This window comes from Uranotaenia lowii, chromosome 2 (genome assembly GCF_029784155.1).
Source record: "Uranotaenia lowii strain MFRU-FL chromosome 2, ASM2978415v1, whole genome shotgun sequence".
Taxonomy (NCBI): Eukaryota; Metazoa; Arthropoda; class Insecta; order Diptera; family Culicidae; genus Uranotaenia; species Uranotaenia lowii.
The window spans coordinates 419134231-419161024 of record NC_073692.1 but is presented as its reverse complement, the minus strand read 5'-3'; the positions used below and the strand labels follow the sequence as shown (position 1 = coordinate 419161024).

Sequence of the window (26794 nt, the reverse complement as noted above, 5' to 3'; positions counted from 1 at the left end):
AGCCTATGCATCTCACGGAAGCGTTTGAGAACGCTGTACACGGTTGATTTGACCATTTTCAACGATTTCGCGATTTTTGAGTCCGACGACGTCAGGTTTTTGACGTGGGTGTCCGAAATTAATTTTCGTCTCGCGGCTTCCATCACGTGTAACTTTTTTGGAACAAAACGAAACGTTATGAAACTTTGAGCACTGATAGAGGAATCATTTCTAAACAAATAACTGTCAAAAGTTAAAACATTTCAGATCCGACAGTAAGGAGCGCTATGGTATAATAAACAGTGCGTCCAGATTTAAGAAGATCCATGCTTTAGTAAGTTAAACAGCAGTTGCACAGCATAAACTGTATTTGTCAAGTTGATCTTTTAACCTCTATAAGCACAAGCATGTACAGCGGAACAATTTGCCAGATGAAAAAAAAACAAGAACATTAATATTTCTGAGGCCAAATTACAAAAAATAAGCATAAAGCTGGTTCTCCACAAAAGTTCGGGTTGATTAGTGTCGATTTATTTTTAAAATTCATGTATTTTATTTCTGAACGAAGTCGTCATAAGCATTTATCGATTATCTTATTATCACGTATTTTCAGCAGTTTAACCCAACTTAAGCTTATCTGAAGGTTCTTTTACTAAAAAAATTTTCTCACATTCACAAACCACGCACTTGTATGATTGATTTTCACCGAATGTTTTCCAACTTCTCAAGTGATGTGATTGAGCGACTGAATCCATCATCATTAGCAAAGGTCTCGGCACTCGTTTTTTTTTTCGTTACGTTTCCAGCTTCTGAGATTAGACATCTTCTCAGAAAAAAAACTTGTTTAGCTGTTGGCGTCTGCTTCTTAAGAAAGTGGTATCTATCTGTGTGTGTGTGGGTTCGGATTATTTTTCTGTGTGACTCACCTCATTCCAGCCGTGCATATTCCGCGCCTGGATCATCACCTCGTACACCGAATTGGGCGACAATCCCTTTATCACATGTGACATAATAAAATGCGTCGGGTCTGAGCGGGTCAGCGTTGGCACCAGAATCGTATCCTCCCAGCTGCCCGGATGTTGATATGTTTCGTTCATCTGCGCGGATTTCCCCAAGCCCGGAATGTCATCGGAACGGAGTCCAGTCCACCCCACCAGTAGTGGTAGTAGCAGTCGGTTGATGGCGACAAATGGAAAAAGATTTTTTTCATTGACATCGATAAACGAAATTCGGACCCGTCGCCGTCGTTGAACAGTTCCGAGAATGGGGGGATGAACGAAGAAACAGAATGTTGCCGAAATCGATCCAATTGTGTTTTCGGATTTGGATGTTGTTATTGGCGAAGATGGTTGTCCGGCACATTATCGGCACCACCCCCGACACAAACAAATGGCAGAAACATCAACATCATCAGCATCATCATGGCCATCATCAATATGGAGTTTGGTGACAGAGGCGCGGTAGTTGTTGTCATGTGTTGATGGTTGAGGTTATGTCGAAGTCGAAGATGGCATTCCAGAGGCCCATTTGGTCGATAAAACGTTAACGGTTGTGTGCCCGATTTGCCAGATTGGATTTCACGTGCCGGGTTGGCGAAATGGTGTCACGTAGTGATGATTTTTGCATTGGTTTCGATTCAAGATCAGAGGAAGAATATGGAACGAGAGAGAGAAAAAAACGGTACAAGGAGCAAAATTAGTGTAAGTATAATGATCAAATTTCTTCGGGGGATGAGCGGCCTAACAAACAGATGTAATTAGTTTTAGTGCCATGCTAGACGGTGGGTGGCAAAAGATTTAATACAATTACGAGATGCCCCGTCCTAATTCATTGGTCTAGACTTGACACAAAGACTGACAGCGGCGAAAAATATGAGCTTTGTTATTGGGACGTGAAATGAATGGAATTATTTAGGCATCAGGAAATCGGTGCGGTAGACAGATAATGATGTCAATACTAATTTCGGTTATTTAGTATGTACTGGTACCTGTATACAAAATGACGGCCATTGAGTGCTATCAATTAATTCGTTCAATTGATTCGATAATTTTTAATAGCGGTAAGTGTCGTATGAAACTTTTTAAGAAATCCATAAAGGTAAAATGTTTCAAAATATGTCGAATAATATTGCTCAATTGAAGAATTTAATGAAATCGAAATAGTTGATTGTGATTAAATTTGTTTAAATAATTTCAAAATGTTCAACCTTATATTTCAAAATAGTTTAAATACGAAAACCTTTCAATGCAATGAATAATTTTCAATGCAATAATTACCAAGCTTTGAAAAATTATGTATAACTATGAAATTAAACGCTTTAATAAATTTTTATTCATTCATTCATTCATCATTCGTTATAGGATTCTTTTCAATTCCATGAACAAATGTTTAAATTCCTGTAACTGAGCTCTGAATCTAAATTTCCGCTAGTAAGAAAATGTATATTTTTATAAATAGGTTTTATGTGAAAAAAAAAACTTTTAAGATAAACAACGATGTGATGCTTCTTCAGTTCTCTTTTGCATATAAACAAAACCTGTCTCTACAGTAGTTTCTCGATTTTATCACTGTTCGATTTATTCAAAACTAACCCATTCGATTTTATTACGGTATTTTTCCGGTTTTATTACGCTTCTTTAGAAACCATTCAGAAACTATTTCCAGGACTTTAAAATTCCTTCAAAATCGTAGGGCGTTTTTGTTCATGGTATTTTTCATGGTTTATGTTATGGTATAAGCATTTAATAAAATAAAATTGTCATTGAACTGCTTATTTTAGCTGTACAGTAAGTATAATCGTCATTTGGATTCCGAAAACGTTTGTTATAATTTAAATAAGTATTTCCACGTCCCACTGTTGTTGATAAGCTTAACTGCTTTGAATCAGTACCTATACTTTGTTGGATTTTAATCATATAACGATGTGGGAAAATGTTAACGTACTTGTAAGAAATTAGGGTTAAATAAGAGGGTGCCATGCACAATCCCGATTGGGCTGCCTTCAGTGTTGTCTGAATTTTTTTTTTACGAAGATGAAAGTTTTTAAGATTTGCCTTTGAATATGTAAATTGTCAATATAGAAATTGGTTTCTGTTTTTTTCCTGTAAAATATGAAAAAGAAAGGATTATCTGACCTAAAAGCATATTTCGAAAAACACACCTTGGAAGTATAAGTTGTGCAAACTTCAAAATATTTTTTAAAAAAGGTTATTTTTCAGTTCATCAAAGGAGTGAAGATGTATGTTTGAAAATCAGCAATTAACGAAAGATAATTTTTGAATCAGATTCCTGTGATTTTTTTCTAAATCCACATAAGAGATAACGACTGTTGAGTTTCTATAAAAAAAAATCAACTAATTAATTCGTATAAATTGGGAGAATAAACATACTTTTTCTGCAAAAATATATTTTAAATTGCTCAGGAGAAAAATAATTTGTAGGGGAGAGTAGGGTATCGTGGGCCATGGGGAAACGTGGGCCACTTTTGATATCTCAGATGTGTGTTGAGATAAAAATCTCAAACCAACTGTCATCGTCGTCGCTTTGCGTGAGCATATATTTCTATATGTTGTTGACTTAAATACGCATCATATGCTTCTTCAATTTATCAAAGTTAGAAAAATTTACTAACATAATTAAAAAAACACCCGCTAATTTTATCGATGGGGAACCTAAAGTACATAACAAAAATATGCTCATACGCTTATGATCTTAGTTTTGTCATGGTCTTTCACGTGGAAAAGGAATTTTTGATGAAACATCAATAAGTCACACAAACGCAACCAATTTACAAATCATAGCATGTGGGGATCGTGGGCCACAGATCCCCACATGCTATGATTTGTAAATTGGTTGTGACTTATTGATGTTTCATCAAAAATTCCTTTTCCACGTGAAAGACCATGACAAAACTAAGATCATAAGCGTATGAGCATATTTTTGTTATGTACTTTAGGTTCCCTATCGATAAAATTAGCGGGTGTTTTTTTAATTATGTTAGTAAATTTTTCTAACTTTGATAAATTGAAGAAGCATATGATGCGTATTTAAGTCAACAACATATAGAAATATATGCTCACGCAAAGCGACGACGATGACAGTTGGTTTGAGATTTTTATCTCAACACACATCTGAGATATCAAAAGTGGCCCACGTTTCCCCATGGCCCACGATACCCTACTCTCCCCTACAAATTATTTTTCTCCTGAGCAATTTTAAAATATATTTTTGCATCTTGCATCTTGAATCACCTATATTTTTATGTTTTTATACACATTCAGAACTTGAAATACATTTTTCCTATCTGTAAAGTTTTCTTATGCCAAGTGAAGAGTTAGGAAAAATATTTTGTCCATCCTATATAAGAAATTTAGCCAAAACGTTCGTGAGCCAGGTTTTGGAATCTATGCGATCATACATAGCTCTCTTTTTATTTCATCATTAGAAATTGCTTTAAATAACAAAATGAATTAGGAAATCACAGGTTTGGGTCAACTCAGAAACTTTGCATGTAATTTGGTCAATTTGGGTTTGGTGGCCCACGACTCCCCACCATTTTTCAAAATCCATAAAATCTTGTTTTTTTTTTCAAACAGTCAAATGAATGAAGAAATGTTAGAAAATTGGCTCGCCTTCGGCGGTATTTAACCCAAATTAGTAACTCCAGGCCTAAGACATTTCATACTACGAAACAATGTAACGTTCAATTTCGATTTACAAATTAATAAACTTTTGTGTTGTAAGTTGTAACTCAAATCATGACACACAAAAATACTACCTCTTCTAAAATTTTGTTCTCAGAAAAGCTAATCTTAACAAGTTCATAAATTGATTTGTACCTAATAACTTTGATGATAAAAAAACCTTTTATATCATTACAAATTTTATGCTTATATGTTTTTTTTAAGAAAGAAATATGAGCCTTCATTGAATTTTGTATATCTTGATCTTCTAAAACAGGGTATTCAAAAGGGTTTTGATGAAATAAACAAGGCTACAATTAACATTTTCTGAGGTGGGAAATAAAGAGAAAATTTTGATTATTGGTGCCCTTAAGTTCTGGAAATGGGTTAAAAATTTTCAAATAAATCTGCACTGATCTGACATCATATTAAAATATTACAAAATAAAATTAAATAAAGTTTTTTATCAAGACTTTTCAAAACAGCGAACAATTTTCACGTTTGCGTAAAAAAATTAAAAAAGTTTTATATTATCCAATAACTGTAAACAAATACATTTCAAACATGGTTTTAAAGAATTTGTAACATACAGTTAAAACTTAATTTATTCTGAATTTGAGATATTTTTTAAAGAAAAATCAATTCGTTTTCCAGACTTCAACCAATGAAATAAAACTTTTTTTTATTTTCATTAATAATATCAGAAATATTTACTGCAAGTTTTTCAAAACCGTAGAATTAAACTTTATCAGATTATTCATTATCAACATCATCATTATCATCAAAATTATGTTCCTTTATTGAATAAAGCATAATGAACAAATTTAAATGAGTTTATTTTTCATGTAGATTTGTAAGTTCATCAGTTATCAATGATTTATTTCACTCAAAACTGATTCATTTTTAAACTTCAAATAAACATATCACCAAAAAGAGAGTCGATAGACAAAATCTAAACATGAAAATCAAGTTAAGGACGCCAAAACCTACCATACGCTCTCGTTCGTTCGTTCTAAATTAAATTTCATAAAAAGTTTTAAAAAGAAGTTTTTTTTATGGAAAAAAAATCTTTTTAAAATGTTAAAATTTATCGTTTCGATATTGATATTTTGTTAAAATTTATGAAAAGCTGAAAAAATTAATAGAAAGTGTGAAAAATTGAATGAATAATGAAAATGAGCGAGAATTATTTAATTTGAAGCATTTTCATCATATGTCATCAAATTGTTTCTCATGGAACAAATTTTCATTTTTATAATTTTAAAATGTTCTTTCTGAAAGAATATAACTTTAACGATAAGGGTTTTAAAATCAATAAACGAGCACAAAGTATGCAACTTTATTAATTTACTTTAACGTCAAGCATAAAATGGTAAATTATTACGAACCAGGGATAATTCAGTTTGAACAAAAATTAGTATTGTTAAAAACATTGTTTTTACTTACCATATTCATGTTTACATTAAGATGGTCAAAAAAGTATTAAAACCATGATTCACTAAACTTTCAATACTTTTTTTCTATCGTCCAGCTTGTTAAATATGTGAAAAATATATTTTTGCTTGGAAAAAAACGCATTCTAATTTAAAGTACATATCTAGAGTGTTGCTTGATTGTAAACTATTTGTTTCGAAAAAGTGAACATCCACTTATTGATGAAAATAATTCTGATATATCCGTGCTATTTGTTACAGTTTTTGCATCAAATATTTATTTTAGGAGTATAAGTTTGACGGAAACAATAATCAATCATGGTTGAAAAATTATAACAGGTGTGTCTCCCACCATATATAATATAGAAATTTAAAAAAAAAATAAATGGCACTATAATTAACTTTATGATATTTTGATATTCACAGAACAATTATATCAAAAATCTCTAAATTATTAATACTGTGAAAATTATTGTATGATAATCTTTAAACTATTGCTAGTGGGAACATAATGTCTCAAAACGTTTATTAATCACTGTATCTAGACTGGAATTTTATTAAGACTTTTTCTGTGCGTATTAAACTTATTATAGGAATATGTAAATTTACATAATGTAACAAAAAAGTTTCATAAGAAAACTGTAGGAGATAGGGAAATCAGGTTAAAATACTCCGATCCATGCACTTGTCAAAAGTGTTTCCAGATAATATTCCTGAACTCACTCCATAACATTTTTTTTTCTAGGATGCAGAGGTCCTAAGGACCTAAAGCACAAATTTATTTCTTTAATACTTTTCTTTATTTTTTTTATTATCTATTGACTACAAGGACGTGGCTGGCGCCGTTATTGATGTTTATAAAAAGAGCATCAGTTTTGTTCATTGAGAATGTTGCCAATCCCAAGCATTATTCTTTTTACCTCTGAATAATATTGTTGGCTTCGGTCAATCACGGAGTAGCAAGAATACAATGGCGGAACTTGCCAGCGCCAGCGAGCGATCATGAAACTCGAAATGTTTCACCTAGAATAAATTCTCAAAGAAAATATTTTGGATGATAACCAAAATGTATGAGTTTGCCTTAGCTGTAAATAAAGAATTTGTTATTATCATTTCAAGTTTCATGATCAAATGAGGGTAGTCAATCAAGCTAAGCTTAGCTAAGCCATTTGTTTTTTAAGCTCTTTAATCAACCAAACAAGTATTACGCATACCTACAGCTCGTTACCTAGAATATATTATGATCATTTCAACGATTCATACTAATCACAAAAAATAATTCTGTTTGGTTCCAAAAAAGACAGAGCAAGAGAGAAGTGGAAGCGAAATAGGAAAATACAATAAAATCAAGCGACAGTCCCAATTCCCGTCGTGACAAACTGTTGAAATTAGATTTGTTGCGGGCAGCAGCTCCGGTCGTAAGAAAAATAAAACTGCAGCCAAAATGACAGTATTTTCCAATTCACATGGCTCCTCACCTTTACTCTTTTTTTCTCCCGATTTCCTTCCTTCGATAGATTGAGAGCTCTTCCCACGCGCGCACTGTTCCAATTCGAAGGAGCATCGCGAAACACCGTTGCGCTTTGCCAACATGATGGCATTTGGTGGCTCATTGAATGAAAAAGTGCAGCTTGATTCAATGGCGCGGCACAGTGAACAACAGCAAGAAATCAAACAAGATTTCCGAGGAAAATTCCACCTCGACTTGCCCCGATGGGATCGAATAATGTGATCAGCTAGCTAGAAGAAAACGGAAGGGAAAGAAATCTCCAAACGAACTGGTCTCTGACTGCACTTTTGCTTTCGCCACTACCCAGTAGTCTGCAGGATGTTCGTTTTAACAGATTCCTGGATCGAATCGGAGAATGGAAGCAACGATATAATACGGAAAGTCATTGTGACTAATGAAACCGAGATAACATCCGCCAAACGGAATGACGACAACGTTTGTCGACTGTGCCAGATTGTGGGGATTCTTTTTTCGTTCCTTGCAAAAAAAAAACCCCTGCCAGGGCTGAGAAAGGGTTTCTTGAAGATGAAGAAAAAGTAAGTGACGAAGTCTTAAAGCTCCCTGCGGACTCCAAGACAGTGACTGGAGCAAGACTTTATTTTTCTCAACTGAAGCAAAGTAGAAATGTTTGGAATGATCTGACGACCGCCTCTAGAAAGAGAGCATGAAATGGCATTGGGAAAGTAATTAAAGATTAATAAAATGATAAATTGTGCAAACAGAAAGCGTGAGTGAGCTTTGAAGACTGCCACAAAGGTAATCGCCGAGAGTTGTCTGCTGATAAAATGGAAAAAAGTCAACCTCATTCATTTTCAAAAGCTGCTTCTCGGAGTCCGGAGTCTGCTGCTATTTTTATGGCTTCTGATGGGGCGCTGAGATGTAATCACTCAGTGGATGGAAGAAGACTAGCGAGCGACCGGTCGAATCTTACCCCAATCACCCCCATCCCTTGGGAGGATTTTGTCTTGGGAAAATATGTTCTATTAAAACGGATCAAATGAAAGTAATCAGATTAGCATTAGCAAATGAAATGCTATGACTGTTTGATTGCGTTCTTTAGAATCCTCTGTTTCTGCTATATTGATTGAGCTATTCAAGTTTATTAATGCGAAAGAAAATTTTAAGCTATCAAAAAAGCTACTTTAAAACAAGCTGGTTGTTGAACAGATTTATTTTTTCAATAAACACCTTCTCTTCCTATCTAGTATATGTTTTGAATTGGTCACAAGATACTATTCCTTTCTGATGAACTTTCCCTATAATATGTTGTAAAAAAATTTATGACGGTTGCTTTGAAGAGAACACAAACAATCTAGGAAAAAACAATAATAATGAAAAAAATGACGACAACAATAAAAAGATTTCAAGACTAACAGAAATAACTAAAATGACAAAAATGACAAAAATGACAAAAATGACAAAAATGACAAAAATGACAAAAATGACAAAAATGACAAAAATGACTAAAATGACAAAAATGACAAAAATGACAAAAATGACAAAAATGACAAAAATGACAAAACTGACAAAAATGACAAAAATGACAAAAATGACAAAAATGACAAAAATGACAAAAATGACAAAAATGACAAAAATGACAAAAATGACAAAAATGACAAAAATGACAAAAATGACAAAAATGACAAAAATGACAAAAATGACAAAAATGATGAAAATGATGAAAATGACAAAAATGACAAAAATGACAAAAATGACAAAAATGACAAAAATGACAAAAATGACAAAAATGACAAAAATGACAAAAATGACAAAAATGACAAAAATGACAAAAATGACAAAAATGACAAAAATGACAAAAATGACAAAAATGACAAAAATGACAAAAATGACAAAAATGACAAAAATGACAAAAATGACAAAAATGACAAAAATGACAAAAATGACAAAAATGACAAAAATGACAAAAATGACAAAAATGACAAAAATGACAAAAATGACAAAAATGACAAAAATGACAAAAATGACAAAAATGACAAAAATGACAAAAATGACAAAAATGACAAAAATGACAAAAATGACAAAAATGACAAAAATGACAAAAATGACAAAAATGACAAAAATGACAAAAATGACAAAAATGACAAAAATGACAAAAATGACAAAAATGACAAAAATGACAAAAATGACAAAAATGACAAAAATGACAAAAATGACAAAAATGACAAAAATGACAAAAATGACAAAAATGACAAAAATGACAAAAATGACAAAAATGACAAAAATGACAAAAATGACAAAAATGACAAAAATGACAAAAATGACAAAAATGACAAAAATGACGAAAATGACGAAAATGACGAAAATGACAAAAATGACAAAAATGACAAAAATGACAAAAATGACAAAAATGACAAAAATGACAAAAATGACAAAAATGACAAAAATGACAAAAATGACAAAAATGACAAAAATGACAAAAATGACAAAAATGACAAAAATGACAAAAATGACAAAAATGACAAAAATGACAAAAATAACAAAAATGACAAAAATGACAAAAATGACAAAAATGACAAAAATGACAAAAATGACAAAAATGACAAAAATGACAAAAATGACAAAAATGACAAAAATGACAAAAATGACAAAAATGACAAAAATGACAAAAATGACAAAAATGACAAAAATGACAAAAATGACAAAAATGACAAAAATGACAAAAATGACAAAAATGACAAAAATGACAAAAATGACAAAAATGACAAAAATGACAAAAATGACAAAAATGACAAAAATGACAAAAATGACAAAAATGACAAAAATGACAAAAATGACAAAAATGACAAAAATGACAAAAATGACAAAAATGACAAAAATGACAAAAATGACAAAAATGACAAAAATGACAAAAATGACAAAAATGACAAAAATGACAAAAATGACAAAAATGACAAAAATGACAAAAATGACAAAAATGACAAAAATGACAAAAATGACAAAAATGACAAAAATGACAAAAATGACAAAAATGACAAAAATGACAAAAATGACAAAAATGACAAAAATGGCAAAAATGACAAAAATGACAAAAATGACAAAAATGACAAAAATGACAAAAATGACAAAAATGACAAAAATGACAAAAATGACAAAAATGACAAAAATGACAAAAATGACAAAAATGACAAAAATGACAAAAATGACAAAAATGACAAAAATGAAAAAATGACAAAAATGACAAAAATGACAAAAATGACAAAAATGACAAAAATGACAAAAATGACAAAAATGACAAAAATGACAAAAATGACAAAAATGACAAAAATGACAAAAATGACAAAAATGACAAAAATGACAAAAATGACAAAAATGACAAAAATGACAAAAATGACAAAAATGACAAAAATGACAAAAATGACAAAAATGACAAAAATGACAAAAATGACAAAAATGACAAAAATGACAAAAATGACAAAAATGACAAAAATGACAAAAATGACAAAAATGACAAAAATGACAAAAATGACAAAAATGACAAAAATGACAAAAATGATGAAAATGACAAAAATGATGAAAATGACAAAAATGACAAAAATGACAAAAATGACAAAAATGACAAAAATGACAAAAATGACAAAAATGACAAAAATGACAAAAATGACCAAAATGACAAAAATGACAAAAATGACAAAAATGACAAAAATGACAAAAATGACAAAAATGACAAAAATGACAAAAATGACAAAAATGACAAAAATGACAAAAATGACAAAAATGACAAAAATGACAAAAATGACAAAAATGACAAAAATGACAAAAATGACAAAAATGACAAAAATGACAAAAATGACAAAAATGACAAAAATGACAAAAATGACAAAAATGACAAAAATGACAAAAATGACAAAAATGACAAAAATGACAAAAATGACAAAAATGATGAAAATGGCAAAAATGACAAAAATGACAAAAATGACAAAAATGACAAAAATGACAAAAATGACAAAAATGACAAAAATGACAAAAATGACAAAAATGACAAAAATGACAAAAATGACAAAAATGACAAAAATGACAAAAATGACAAAAATGACAAAAATGACAAAAATGACAAAAATGACAAAAATGACAAAAATGACAAAAATGACAAAAATGACAAAAATGACAAAAATGACAAAAATGACAAAAATGACAAAAATGACAAAAATGACAAAAATGACAAAAATGACAAAAATGACAAAAATGACAAAAATGACAAAAATGACAAAAATGACAAAAATGACAAAAATGACAAAAATGACAAAAATGACAAAAATGACAAAAATGACAAAAAGACAAAAATGACAAAAATGACAAAAATGACAAAAATGACAAAAATGACAAAAATGACAAAAATGACAAAAATGACAAAAATGACAAAAATGACAAAAATGACAAAAATGACAAAAATGACAAAAATGACAAAAATGACAAAAATGACAAAAATGACAAAAATGACAAAAATGACAAAAATGACAAAAATGACAAAAATGACAAAAATGACAAAAATGACAAAAATGACAAAAATGACAAAAATGACAAAAATGACAAAAATGACAAAAATGACAAAAATGACAAAAATGACAAAAATGACAAAAATGACAAAAATGACAAAAATGACAAAAATGACAAAAATGACAAAAATGACAAAAATGACAAAAATGACAAAAATGACAAAAATGACAAAAATGACAAAAATGACAAAAATGACAAAAATGACAAAAATGACAAAAATGACAAAAATGACAAAAATGACAAAAATGACAAAAATGACAAAAATGACAAAAATGACAAAAATGACAAAAATGACAAAAATGACAAAAATGACAAAAATGACAAAAATGAAAAAAAATGACGAAAAAACAAAAATGACAAAAATGACAAAAAATGATAAAAATGACGAAATTCAAGGAAATGACAAAGGTGACAAAAATTGCAAAATGACAAAATTCAAGAAAATGCCAAATTTTACAAAAATGGCAGAAATGACAAAAATATCAAGTTTCGTCAAATATCACAAGAATGGCAGAAATGACAAAACTGCCAAAATTCGTCAACCGAATAAAAGTCCCAAAACAGCTTTAATCTCTTAATCATTTCGGCAAAATAAACGTTTAAACGCCTCAATGACATTTCTATTAAAACGATGAAATCACATGTCAAGCGAGCTAGTTTGATTCGATCATTAATTATCACGATAACTTCCGATCCGGCCACCCAGCCAGGCAGCTGGACAAGGTCGTTCTTGAGGAAAATGGTTTTTCTAAAATGTTCCAAACAAGATTGATGGACTTGCTGTGCGGCTGTCAATCTGAACAAAAAAAAGCTTCCAACAGACACCCTAGAAAAAGCAGGAAAAACCGTTAACGCAATATTTCTTACCATGAGCTTCCGGTACAGCAGCTTGATCTCGTCCAGTGGCGGGATGGATTCGATCGTGTACGTCAGATTGTACCGATCCAGATAGGTGCTGTAGGCGGGCGAAAGGAACGTTGCTGGACCAGGCCGGCCGGACACTTCGATGTACTTTTTCGTCCTCCCCAGTGCATTATCGGCCACACAACTAAGGAAAAGAGAAACAAAAAGTGAAGAAAACGATTAAGGGTATTGCTTTTTTTTCTTTTTCGACCGGAAATAAATCATTCATTTAGTAAGATAAACAGATCGCTTTAGATAAATTGTTTTCGGTACCATTTCTTCATCCAAACTTGCTACTTCCGCATGGCAAAATTTCCAGCAAATGTCTTAAAAGTGTCATACCTTTCAATCATGCAACTTTATTCAGAAAATCATCTCGAAAGCACTCTCCATCTCATCTCACGCTCAAAACGCTTTCGAACCGTAAAAACAGAAAAACTTTTCCAATAAATGTAACCATTCACACGAATCCGACTAGCGCGGTGGTCAGCAACATGCGGCTGTTTGCGTGATTTTTACTTTTAATAACAACCATTATTTTAAAATTTAAAAAATGTGCTTATCACACATAAAGGGTTACACGGTCAAAATTTGGTCAAGGGAAAACGCGTGAAAATCAGTGAAATCGATTATTTAAAAAATCAAATTTAATTTCTTTTTCAAGTTTAATTAGTATAAGATTCAGAAAAAAGTATTCAGTTAATCTTCCGCTTTTCCAAAACCGAATTGGACAAGGTGGCTGTACAAATTCTGATGGCAGGGGTTAAGCGTAAGGCCCAACCCCTGCCATCATATTTTGTACAGCCACCTTTTCCACCTTCTTCGCCGCAGAAAGCCAGTTTGCTTTGAACTGCTGCTCGTCTTTAATAGTTTTTTTAGTCTTCTTTAGGTTATGCTTGACAATAGCCCAGTATTTTTCAATTAGACGAAGCTCTGGCGTGTTGGGAGGGTTCTCGTCCTTGGGAATCACCTGCACGTTGTTGGCGGCGTACCACTCCATGGCCTTTTTACCGTAATGGCAAGATGCCAAATCCGGCCAAAACAGTACGGAACAAAAAAGTCTAGTTAAGGAAAGCATGAAACAATGTGGCTTTTTCAAATTTAGAAATTTTCTTCTAATAAAAACGTTTGCCGACCCTTGGACTCGCTAACTCCCTGAGACTGGTTCGGTCGGAATGGAAATAAGCTTTCCTTGAAAAACAATTTAGAGACGATCGATTTGCCAACACCAACATCAACTCTCGGAAAACCATTCCCAAGGATTCCCAGCTCTGGAGCAACTGGTCCGGGGTTTGAGATTTTAAGGGTAGCTAAGTTCTACCCGGTACACCGAAAAACTTTACCGTTTGGATTTCACCTTTCAGTTCTACACTCTGAAGACCCGGCAAGGGAAAGGACCAATAATTGACTGACGGCTGATGGTTTTCGCTTTTTGCCGCGTTGTGTTGGGTTTATTTCGAGTGGAAAGTTCCATTTTGTCATCACTGCTTACAGGCAGACAGACCACAAACTGAAGCAAAGCCATCAGACGAGGGAGCGCAAAAACTAAGTCGGATAACGGAGATAAACTTTGTCAAATGGGGCTATCAGCGTCATAAGTCTTGTTTATCAGCTTTCTGGGGGGAAAGAATAAATAAACTTCCGCCCGAATAAGAGAGAGCGTGTGATACTTTACAGCATGCTTAACGAGCTTTGCGGCGCGCTGGTGCGTTAGAAAAGTTATTTTTGTGTTATTATTAATGTTTTCAAGTTTTAATGGAATCGAAATCCTACACATAGATAAAATAATAAAAAAACAGTTTCATACTAGTAGGAATTAACTTCTGATTTCCCCAAACAAACATCAAAATACTTTCACTTTAAAACTTGAAACAAGCTTTGGATGTTTGCAAATAATTTATTGCACTATCGATTTTTGGATATTTTATGTAATTTGGGTAAATTTTGTCGTTTTTGTCATTTTTGTCATTTTGGTTATTTTAACAATTTTTGTTATGTTGGTAATTTTAATAATTTTGGAAATTTTGAGATATTTGATAATTTTGTAAATTTTTGTAATTATGGTAATTTTGGTAATTTTGGTAATTTTGGCTAATTTTGTAGTTTTTGTCATTTTGTGATTTTTGTCATTTTTGTCATTTTTGTCATTTTTGTCATTTTTGTCATTTTTGTCATTTTTGTCATTTTTGTCATTTTTGTCATTTTTGTCATTTTTGTCATTTTTGTCATTTTTGTCATTTTTGTCATTTTTGTCATTTTTGTCATTTTTGTCATTTTTGTCATTTTTGTCATTTTTGTCATTTTTGTCATTTTTGTCATTTTTGTCATTTTTGTCATTTTTGTCATTTTTGTCATTTTTGTCATTTTTGTCATTTTTGTCATTTTTGTCATTTTTGTCATTTTTGTCATTTTTGTCATTTTTGTCATTTTTGTCATTTTTGTCATTTTTGTCATTTTTGTCATTTTTGTCATTTTTGTCATTTTTGTCATTTTTGTCATTTTTGTCATTTTTGTCATTTTTTGTCATTTTTGTCATTTTTGTCATTTTTGTCATTCTTGTCATTTTTGTCATTTTTGTCATTTTTGTCATTTATGTCATTTATGTCATTTTTGTCATTTTTGTCATTTTTGTCATTTTTGTCATTTTTGTCATTTTTGTCATTTTTGTCATTTTTGTCATTTTTGTCATTTTTGTCATTTTTGTCATTTTTGTCATTTCTGTCATTTTTGTCATTTTTGTCATTTTTGTCATTTTTGTCATTTTTGTCATTTTTGTCATTTTTGTCATTTTTGTCATTTTTGTCATTTTTGTCATTTTTGTCATTTTTGTCATTTTTGTCATTTTTGTCATTTTTGTCATTTTTGTCATTTTTGTCATTTTTGTCATTTTTGTCATTTTTGTCATTTTTGTCATTTTTGTCATTTTTGTCATTTTTGTCATTTTTGTCATTTTTGTCATTTTTGTCATTTTTGTCATTTTTGTCATTTTTGTCATTTTTGTCATTTTTGTCATTTTTGTCATTTTTGTCATTTTTGTCATTTTTGTCATTTTTGTCATTTTTGTCATTTTTGTCATTTTTGTCATTTTTGTCATTTTTGTCATTTTTGTCATTTTTGTCATTTTTGTCATTTTTGTCATTTTTGTCATTTTTGTCATTTTTGTCATTTTTGTCATTTTTGTCATTTTTGTCATTTTTGTCATTTTTGTCATTTTTGTCATTTTTGTCATTTTTGTCATTTTGTCATTTTTGTCATTTTTTCATTTTTGTCATTTTTGTCATTTTTGTCATTTTTGTCATTTTTGTCATTTTTGTCATTTTTGTCATTTTTGTCATTTTTGTCATTTTTGTCATTTTTGTCATTTTGTCATTTTTGTCATTTTTGTCATTTTTGTCATTTTTGTCATTTTTGTCATTTTTGTCATTTTTGTCATTTTTGTCATTTTTTTCATTTTTGTCATTTTTGTCATTTTTGTCATTTTTGTCATTTTTGTCATTTTTGTCATTTTTGTCATTTTTGTCATTTTTGTCATTTTTGTCATTTTTGTCATTTTTGTCATTTTTGTCATTTTTGTCATTTTTGTCATTTTTGTCATTTTTGTCATTTTTGTCATTTTTGTCATTTTTGTCATTTTTGTCATTTTTGTCATTTTTGTCATTTTTGTCATTTTTGTCATTTTTGTCATTTTTGTCATTTTTGTCATTTTTGTCATTTTTGTCATTTTTGTCATTTTTGTCATTTTTGTCATTTTTGTCATTTTTGTCATTTTTGTCATTTTTGTCATTTTTGTCATTTTTGTCATTTTTGTCATTTTTGTCATTTTTGTCATTTTTGTCATTTTTGTCATTTTTGTCATTTTTGTCATTTTTGTCATTTTTGTCATTTTTGTCATTTTTGTCATTTTTGTCATTTTTGTCATTTTTGTCATTTTTGTCATTTTTGTCATTTTTGTCATTTTTGTCATTTTTGTCATTTTTGTCATTTTTGTCATTTTTGTCATTTTTGTCATTTTTGTCATTTTTGTCATTTTTGTCATTTTTGTCATTTTTGTCATTTTTGTCATTTTTGTCATTTTTGTCATTTTTGTCATTTTTGTCATTTTTGTCATTTTTGTCATTTTTGTCATTTTTGTCATTTTTGTCATTTTTGTCATTTTTGTCATTTTTGTCATTTTTGTCATTTTTGTCATTTTTGTCATTTTTGTCATTTTTGTCATTTTTGTCATTTTTGTCATTTTTGTCATTTTTGTCATTTTTGTCATTTTTGTCATTTTTGTCATTTTTGTCATTTTTGTCATTTTTTGTCATTTTTGTCATTTTTGTCATTTTTGTCATTTTTGTCATTTTTGTCATTTTTGTCATTTTTGTCATTTTTGTCATTTTTGTCATTTTTGTCATTTTTGTCATTTTTGTCATTTTTGTCATTTTTGTCATTTTTGTCATTTTTGTCATTTTTGTCATTTTTGTCATTTTTGTCATTTTTGTCATTTTTGTCATTTTTGTCATTTTTGTCATTTTTGTCATTTTTGTCATTTTTGTCATTTTTGTCATTTTTGTCATTTTTGTCATTTTTGTCATTTTTGTCATTTTTGTCATTTTTGTCATTTTTGTCATTTTTGTCATTTTTGTCATTTTTGTCATTTTTGTCATTTTTGTCATTTTTGTCATTTTTGTCATTTTTGTCATTTTTGTCATTTTTGTCATTTTTGTCATTTTTGTCATTTTTGTCATTTTTGTCATTTTTGTCATTTTTGTCATTTTTGTCATTTTTGTCATTTTTGTCATTTTTGTCATTTTTGTCATTTTTGTCATTTTTGTCATTTTTGTCATTTTTGTCATTTTTGTCATTTTTGTCATTTTTGTCATTTTTGTCAATTTTGTCAATTTTGTCATTTTTGTCATTTTTGTCATTTTTGTCATTTTTGTCATTTTTGTCATTTTTGTCATTTTTGTCATTATTGTCATTTTTGTCATTTTTGTCATTTTTGTCATTTTTGTCATTTTTGTCATTTTTATCATTTTTGTCATTTTTGTCATTTTTGTCATTTTTGTCATTTTTGTCATTTTTGTCATTTTTGTCATTTTTGTCATTTTTGTCATTTTTGTCATTTTTGTCATTTTTGTCATTTTTGTCATTTTTGTCATTTTTGTCATTTTTGTCATTTTTGTCATTTTTGTCATTTTTGTCATTTTTGTCATTTTTGTCATTTTTGTCATTTTTGTCATTTTTGTCATTTTTGTCATTTTTGTCATTTTTGTCATTTTTGTCATTTTTGTCATTTTTGTCATTTTTGTCATTTTTGTCATTTTTGTCATTTTTGTCATTTTTGTCATTTTTTGCCATTGCTGAATGCTGACGAATTTTTTGGTCTCTTAAATACTTTTCCGATTTCCAAGAAAAAACTAAGCTCTTTTCAACTTCGGATCCTCTGACTTAATCGCATCAATTTCTTTTGACAGCTTTGACTAACTTGAACGAAAAGGAAAAGAAAAAACCTCGATGGAAATATTGGCGTGTAAGATTGATTTTCTCCAACGAATGGAAATTCAATTTCTCCGAAAGTTCCGGTTTCATTCCGGTGGCGCCTTCGCGCAGGATTCCGATCCCTCCGAACGCCAAATCCATAAAGTACAAAATTGCATCCAACAACCGTGCTTATCCGACCGGCTGCAAGCCTCAGCCGGAAAACTTTACGACACCCGGGAAAACCCGCCCTCGCACCCTTAAATCTCATTGATCCCTCCTTCGTCAATGCTTTTGTTTCCTCAACGCGCCTCCGCCGCCGTGAAAAGGCCGACCGGATTATCCGCAAATTGAGAATTCATATCGACGTTAATGATACTTATTACACTTGAATGGTGCTGTAAATTCAGTTCATTTCACGCCCCCATACTTCCTCTTCCTGTTGATGAGAAGAGGAGGAACTGTAAATCGTTGAAGACGAATGTGGAGGAAAGGGTGTTGAATTTGGCACCAGGCTACGCCATCGACAAAGCCTTGCTTGTGGTGCATAACTTGCTTTCGATGTGGCTCCTCGCACCACAGATGGTGACCTTCCTTTTCTGACACCCGGGCACGCGATCGGACCAACTTGAAATATCATGGGCGTTCAATCAAGGTTTGTCGGAATCAAAAAAACAACTTAGAAATTTTTTTCAAAGAAATTTTTTACCGAACATTTTTCAAATTAAGTGAATTTAACTAACAACACAGCCTGCATATTTTCAGGATTTTTTTTTATCGTTTAGTAGTCTGTTAATCATAGAAACAAAAAAAATGTATGAGCTCGTGAAAGGTCTTTCCAAGCGACACAGTTGCCTAGTATTTTTTTTGGAAGTTAAAATGTTTCACTGAACCTTTAAACCACACCACAATCAAAAAAATTATTTTTCCAAAAATTCGCATAATAATTAAAGTTTTACAGTAAAAGTAAACACAAAACGAAATACGGTGGTAAAATCGTGCGCAGAATATTTGAACCGCTAGCGGGGAGTTATATTGAAAAAAATCATAATGGACAGCAAAACGAACTCATCATCGGGCACTTGGTAGGTAGCAAGCTAGAAACTTCTCGTTGACAAGTATCATCTAGATATTCCGGATATAAACAAGATGAGACCATTGAAAAATTTGGTGTCTAGTTCTTGAGGAAGCTGCAAATAAGTAAGTTTTTCATAATGATTGACACGATGAATGGCTTAATATTCTACGTAGATTGCAGCTATTTTCTCTGCATAGCACTTCAATAGGTCTAACGAAGATGATTCTCTGTTTTGATTGGATCTAGAATCGTGCCATTACGCGAAAACTGTGGTGGGGTGACAGAAAGGCAGAAAGTCAAATATGTTGATTTGTGCCGAAGGAGGACATTTGGCAAAAATAGTCATAAATTCGCTCAAATTAATTTTATGACATTTTGAGGAACAAGCATCAGGAAACCAAAAACGTAATCAATTTGTTTGATTATAGATGCCTGATGTCTTAAAAATTATAGTCAAAATAATTCTTCATTGATCGCTATCTCAAAAACTACTTTACAGAACATCACAAAAACTTGCATATTCATTACACTACTAATCAGCTAATTGGGAGTTCCATTAAGTCTAAGCACGATTAAAAATGAACAGTTTAAACATAATTTGAAGCAAATTCAGTTTTTATTTCCTTTTGTGTTCTCTATAGTTTTCTTTTATAGTGAATTAATACAAATTATATTCCAGTCAATCGTAGATTGTGGTTGCAAAAAGTGTTTATAAATAAGTCCTAACAAAAATTTATAAAAATTAGTTTTTTGACCTATGTTACTGTAGGCACCGTCACTTCTTTATCTTGAAGTGACGGTATCTTTGCTGTAGGCCACTGTTCAGTATTGTTTTTGTTTAAAATTAAAAAAAAACCAAAATATTAGAATGATAACTAAACATAAGTGTTACGAAGATAACATTCAACCAATTAGAGTTTTTTTTTCAAACTTTTGGATTTTTCTTTTAAATCTGATTCTGATAACCATTTAGTACATGGGTTATTTTCTGGATCATCAACTTTTCTAACATGGTTTGATTTTATATCAAATTTTATACGTTGGCGAATATCGAGTCAAGAAAATTGAAATTCATAGCTTTAATAAATACTTTTCACGACTTGAAGTGAAAGATTTGAACATATTGAAATAAGCAAAATAAGCTTCGGCGAGGGAAAGCTTTTAATATAAAAAAGAAAAGAAAAACAAATTTTCTGAAAATTATCAAGCTTTTTTATTATATTTATGATTTTTTATGATATATTATGATTTATTTTTCAGTATTTTTAAAGAGCACAATTCACGTTAATACAAGGTACCAAAAATCAAATCACATATTTTTTGTTTCGCACATTTCTATTTCCCATATCATAAAATATTCATTGAGATGTGCCGGGACTTTTCTTTCGCGATGAAGTCTTCCAAAGTCTTCGCTCACCTATACTTGGTCCGATTGCTGTGCTGGCGACTCATCCTGCTTGTTTATCTGTGCGTCATTCGACTCATCTGATGGTGTCAGACAAGGATTGTGATTATGGATTTTCCATTCAGAAACTTTTCGAGTTTAAAAAACGTGGTGAGTAAGGGTGTGATCTTCGCTATCACTGAGTAACAGATCTCCGTTGGATTCTCGGATTACCGTGTACCATTTAGGGTCAAATCCAGATTCGCCTTTACATTTCGATTTTTTTTCGAGGATGACAACATCCCCTGCTTTCACGGAGCATTTCTTTACACCCAGCCTTGCATCTTCCTGCAACCTGCTCTTCAGTTTTGCTAAATAATCTATACGATCAAGTTCCTAATCACTATAATCTGCTTTACCAGGACATGCCAAAGATAGGCGTCTTCTTTTTTTGTGGCCTATTAATACTTCTTCAGGTGCTACTTTTGTAACGCGGTGCTCTGCTGAATTGTGCGCCTTAATGGCAGTTTGTAGCTCGCCAATGTAGTTTCTATCACTATTGCTGGCTGCGACCATAGCTTTGTTGATTAGCTTCATGTAATTTTCCACTAACCCGTTCCGTTGAGGGTGGTACGGGGTGGAATACATTAAATACATCAATACCTCTCTCTGGACAAAATTCCTCAAACTCGTTGCTATAAACTGGGTCCATTGTCACATTTGATGTTTTGTAGAAGAACCTTTCTTTCGAAAAGCTCTTCCAGTTTTTTCTTGGTTTGTTCAAAACTAGTATTTAGGTTTGACCGGTTTGACGAACACATATCGCGATAATCCACTACATCTAAAATGGACAAACCGACAAATCATTACAGATGAACTCTTAGTTTCGTTCATCCTTGTCCAAGGAGCCTAAATCGAGGGAAATCACGACTCGCTTTGCAGCATTTCGTCTTTTGACGTAGCTTCACGAATTCTTTCCTCAGTGATAAATTCACATGTGCTTGCTTCCAAGCTTGCTGAAACCCAGGAGTTTTTCTCTTCTTCGAATGGAGCATTTTCTCTTCCCTCGTACAACGGGGATGATGGGTCAGCAATATGTTCTCGCCCTCTTAGTGCCATCTAGCCTAATGTAGTTGTGCAATGTAATATTCGTTTTTTAGTTTCATTTCCTGCTCAGAGCCCAATGGCATGTCTTTGTGATTGCTACGGGCCTCAAGGGATTCGTGAGATCAGAAAAATTCTGGATATGTGGGCTGGGGAAGGAAGCTTAACTTTATAAGCTTCGAAGCTCTGAGGCAGTAGGTTCTCGAAATTTCCGCACATTTTGATCGTTTTTTTCGTCGATATGGAAGCCAGTTTCGTCCAGAAAGTGACCAAAGAATTTTATGTGGGTTTTTGAAAAATCGCATTTTTCCATATTTAAAATCAAATTATTCCTTTTTGAGACCCTTAAATCTGAGGTAACAGTTTTGTTCAAGTCTTTCTCGGTTCTTGTTAAATTAAAATGTCATCTATGCATACGGCGGTATTTGGATTCTCCTCTAAAACTCTCTTCATTTCGCGCTGAAAGATCTCCGGTGCACAATTCACCCCGAACATTAAGCGGGTGAAACGATACATCCCAACTTCTGATAGGAACGTGATAAGCTCTCTCGATTCCTTACTAACCTCAAGATGGTAAAAAGCATTACTTAAATCCAATTTCTAAAAGTATCTTCTACCATGGAGCTTAACTTCGACTTCGTCTATCAGTGGGAGGCGAAAATACTCACGTTTGATTGCCATATTTGGTCCCCGCATTTTAACGACCAGTGATTTTTTGTTTTAAATTTAATTTCAACAAAATATAAAGTAAATACCCAATCATGGGTTAAATATAAAAATGTTATGATTTCCCAGATTTTTTTTTCATATAAAACTGATTTCATTCAATTTTCATTGCAAGTTAAAAGCAGTTCTTTATACTTTTGAATTTCTCTCAAGTTGCTTTTAAGTGTTCACAAATTTCCCTGTATCTACATTAGACTAGTTCACCTTTCAGCTTTTTTCGCAGATCAAAGCCGGAATCTTATGGGTTGTTCCTCAGGCATTTTCAAGTATTTCTGCCAAATTTGAGATCTATTAAACTAATTTCTGTTCTGCGCAATGAGTTTTTGTGAAAAAAGTCCATTTTTCTTGAAAATTTTCTTATAAGAGTTCTGGCAAGCCCCTTTTAATATGAAACTTTAATTTAAGGATGCATAGTGGTTGATATTATTAGCATTTTAATGGATCTGTATTAGATAATCGTTCAAAACAAACCGAAAAAATTTAAAAAATCATAAACTACCAACTTGAACAGAAATTTTACTTACAAGTTGAAAGTTAAAAATCTACAGTAAATTAGAAAAAATATTTTTCGCAAAAGCTCTTCCTGTAAAGCTAGCCCTTTTTATCACCTTTATTTTGATCTAATAAACATGCAAATTGGATATATAGCGATCAAGTTATTTACAGATGTTTGCAACAAATTTAAATTGATAAAATATTTTTCATTCAAGTTTTCTCCTCACCAACTTGTGCACAAGCAAAAATATTTTATTCAATCTAGAACCCCAAGACTGGGCCAGGCGCGCGCTTCCATAAAGTTGTATGCAAGTTCTCTTGATGCCACGTTTTTCAGGTTGCGTGAAGCTAAAACTTGAATACGAACATAATTATGATTTAAAAACTGATGCATTAATATTTGAATAACTTTGCTCCTATTCTTGCGATAATTAAACTTTATACATCAAATGATTACTAATAAACAGAGCTATATTAACAAGAAAAGATTTTGTGAAAAATATTTTTTTCGGATTTACTGTAGATTTTAAACCTTCAACTTGTAAGTAAAATTTCTGTACAAGTTGATAGTTTATGATTTTTTAAATTTTTTCGGTTTGTTTTGAACGATTATCTAAAACAGATCCATAAAAATGATAATAATATCAACCACCATGCATTCTAAAATTATCATTTAATATCAACAGGGGCTTTCTAGAACTCTTACAAGAAATTTTTTAAGAAAAATTGACTTTTTTCACAAAAACTCATTGCGCAGAACAGAAATTAGTTCAAAAGATCTCATATTTGGCAGAAATACTTGAAAATGCATGAGGAACAATTCATATGACTCCGGCTTCGATCTGCGAAAAAAGCCGAAAAGTGAACTAGTCTAATCTACATGTTTCATTGTTATAGTCAATCGTTTGTTTTGAAGGTCAAAATAGAAAAAAAAAAGTCAAAGTGTGAAACCGGAGAGAAGTTTATCTGCAGACGTTACTGAAGACAATCAGCAGACGAATGTTTGTATATTAAATATTTTCCAGTCGATATCTTTGCTCATGAAGCATAATAGTCATTCTTCCATTTTGGAGTATCTTGGAGAGGATTCGTTTCTTGACATAGAATTTCATATATAAAATTTTCAGAAACTTTTCACGACTAGAGTGTCCATTTTCCGGCCATTTAAACGTTCCCGGAAATCGGAAAAACCTGACGATCTTATTCCTGGGAAATTCACTACTGCATACGAAACCATTTATATTCGGAACTTTTAAATTTTTTGGAAGTAGTATTGCAAAACATTACAGCCTTTTTTAACTCTTCATAAATTCAATTAGCGATTATAAAACCCAGGACCTAAAAACTATGTATTTTTAACGGATTTTTATTTAAACAATTGAGAAAAAAATTCATTATCGATAAAAATTGGTGAGCTCGACTTCTCGTAAATTTTTAAATGTCTATCTTTTTGTTTCGAAATATGTCAGATCTTTGCAGATGATTTGTCATTTTTCACTCTTACAATAAGATTTCGAACAAAAAAAACATTTTTAATCAAATTCAATGTATTTCTTATAAGGTTTTAAGAAGAAAAAAAATTAAATCCAAGTCATTTTTAAATTAGATCATGCAATTTTAAAGATATTTAGCATTCCCGGTTGTCGTAATCTGAGGGATTTCCTGGTCCTGGTAGTTGGCCGTCTTCTCGTGGTTGCCTTCTCCCGTTTCCTTGGAGTGATGTTACTTTCCCAAATTCGTTTTAAGAATGACCCGATTTGCACAAGTGCCGTTCTATTTATAGGTAAAAGTTACCGCACAACAATGAACGCAATGAACATATTTTCCAATCGAAGTAGCCAGATTTTCTCTAATTCCGCATGTTGTTCATTTGTCTGTCAATGATTAGTGCGTGTTGAGAAATTCTGAATTATTAAATTAGGTTCTTTTCTTCTAACATAAATTATTTGGTTTTATATTTTCCATTATCTCATATCTATCCTACACCGGTTTTTTTTGTTAACCGAGATTCGAGAAATCCGATTTTTTTTAATGCCCGGGAATTCACGACGCCTTTGATACCCTTCGGTTTGGTATCCCAACTTAAACCCCAACCTGTCAATTCCCATTGCCTTATCCTAGCTGCTGACGATGCTGGTACATGAGGTGCCTCAAGGATGTGGCCGGATCAAAATGGGAGGCAAGAATACCAAGAATGTGGCAGCCAGCAGCCAGCAGACAGACACATTCACCCTCAAAGGCCCCGCTCTTAGCTTCGCGCGATTGAATGGCAAGATGATTTATGGGCAGAAAAAGTTGAATTGAAATTTACATGATTACGCTAAGTACTATCATAAAGAGTTTTCTCCTGCCGTCGCCATCCTCCCTGTTCCATCTCATTCAGCTCGTCAATGAATGAGGGGCACTGCTTTTTCCGATACGGGTTGAGGTGATTGCAGGAAAATGAAGCATCATGATAATGCCGTCATGGCGTGGCACCGAGAGAGAGAGAGAGAGAAAAACAGCGATTGAAGGATGTGCTCCGCATTCCGACTATCCACAAGTCGAAGCAACTAACTTTGTTGCCCCAAGTCGAATTGAGAAGACTGAATGGAGCTGCGATAGGATAGCAAAAGGGAGCCATAGACCAAAAAAAAACCACCGGCACCGATAGAAGAAAAACGGTAAACTATAAGAAAAGATAATAAATCCTTACCCGATGCGATGTGATTTATTGTCAAGAAAATTGAAAGTTGCCTACACAAAGGAAACGGGTCCGCCACTTTCGGTTAAACTCCTACACTAAGTAAGGATGATGTAGTTTTGGTTCCACTCGGTTGAGTCCTGTTTCTCGTAAGAATGAGTGAGTTGAGTTAGGCCTCATCCTTTCCCAGCCGATTAAGCAAACGGTCGCCGGTCGCCAGGCCGCATACATTGTGATTTCCGAATGGGGCATCTCTCTACACATAATTCGTGAAGGGGGCCAACAACAAAGCGGGAGTTTACTTATGAACCATCACCGTAGATTTAGGGTGCGTGTAATCGGATTAAGCATGCCAACTTTCGTGATTGAAACTTTTCGGGACAGAAGAATGATTACCATTCCGTTCGGGGACAGAGATATATTGTTGTTCAGGGGACTTTGTATGTTAGGCTTACATTTTAATGATGCGCTCACTCAAAAGATATTCACTCGATCTGTCGGAAATGGTACGTCATTAGAAAATGTATTGTCGCCGATGCAGACATAAGGCAACGCCAGTTCAAAAACTGATTTAAAATTAGAATGAATCATTGTTTTTTACGTGTGTAAGATCTCTTGAACTACCAAACAAAGAAACATTCTTCATAACCAAGTAACATATCCTGCTACCTTTTTCTTCATTTGCTTCATAAGTTTTCGACTTTTAAACAACTTGAAAAAGTCATTCGCTACTCAGCCATGAGAGCAGTCGTCATTTCGTACCGGGCTGAATATTCTGTGTGCTTTCATCGCAGTTCTTCGTGTCATGGATTGTCGAAACCAGCCAATGGTAATATCAA

The 26794-nt window shown here is 32.0% G+C and overlaps 1 protein-coding gene across 1 annotated transcript in view; it reads right to left on the bottom strand.

Moving 5' to 3' along the window:
• The window catches only part of LOC129743450 (hemicentin-2-like), a 410268-nt gene that overhangs the window by 34796 nt on the left and 348678 nt on the right, over positions 1–26794 (bottom strand). The window contains exons 11-12 of the mRNA XM_055735485.1: positions 12987–13167; positions 906–1076 (exon numbers count right to left, since the gene is read on the bottom strand). Coding sequence (XP_055591460.1) covers positions 906–1076; positions 12987–13167 — 352 coding nt within the window. The remainder of the gene's footprint in view (positions 1–905; positions 1077–12986; positions 13168–26794) is intronic.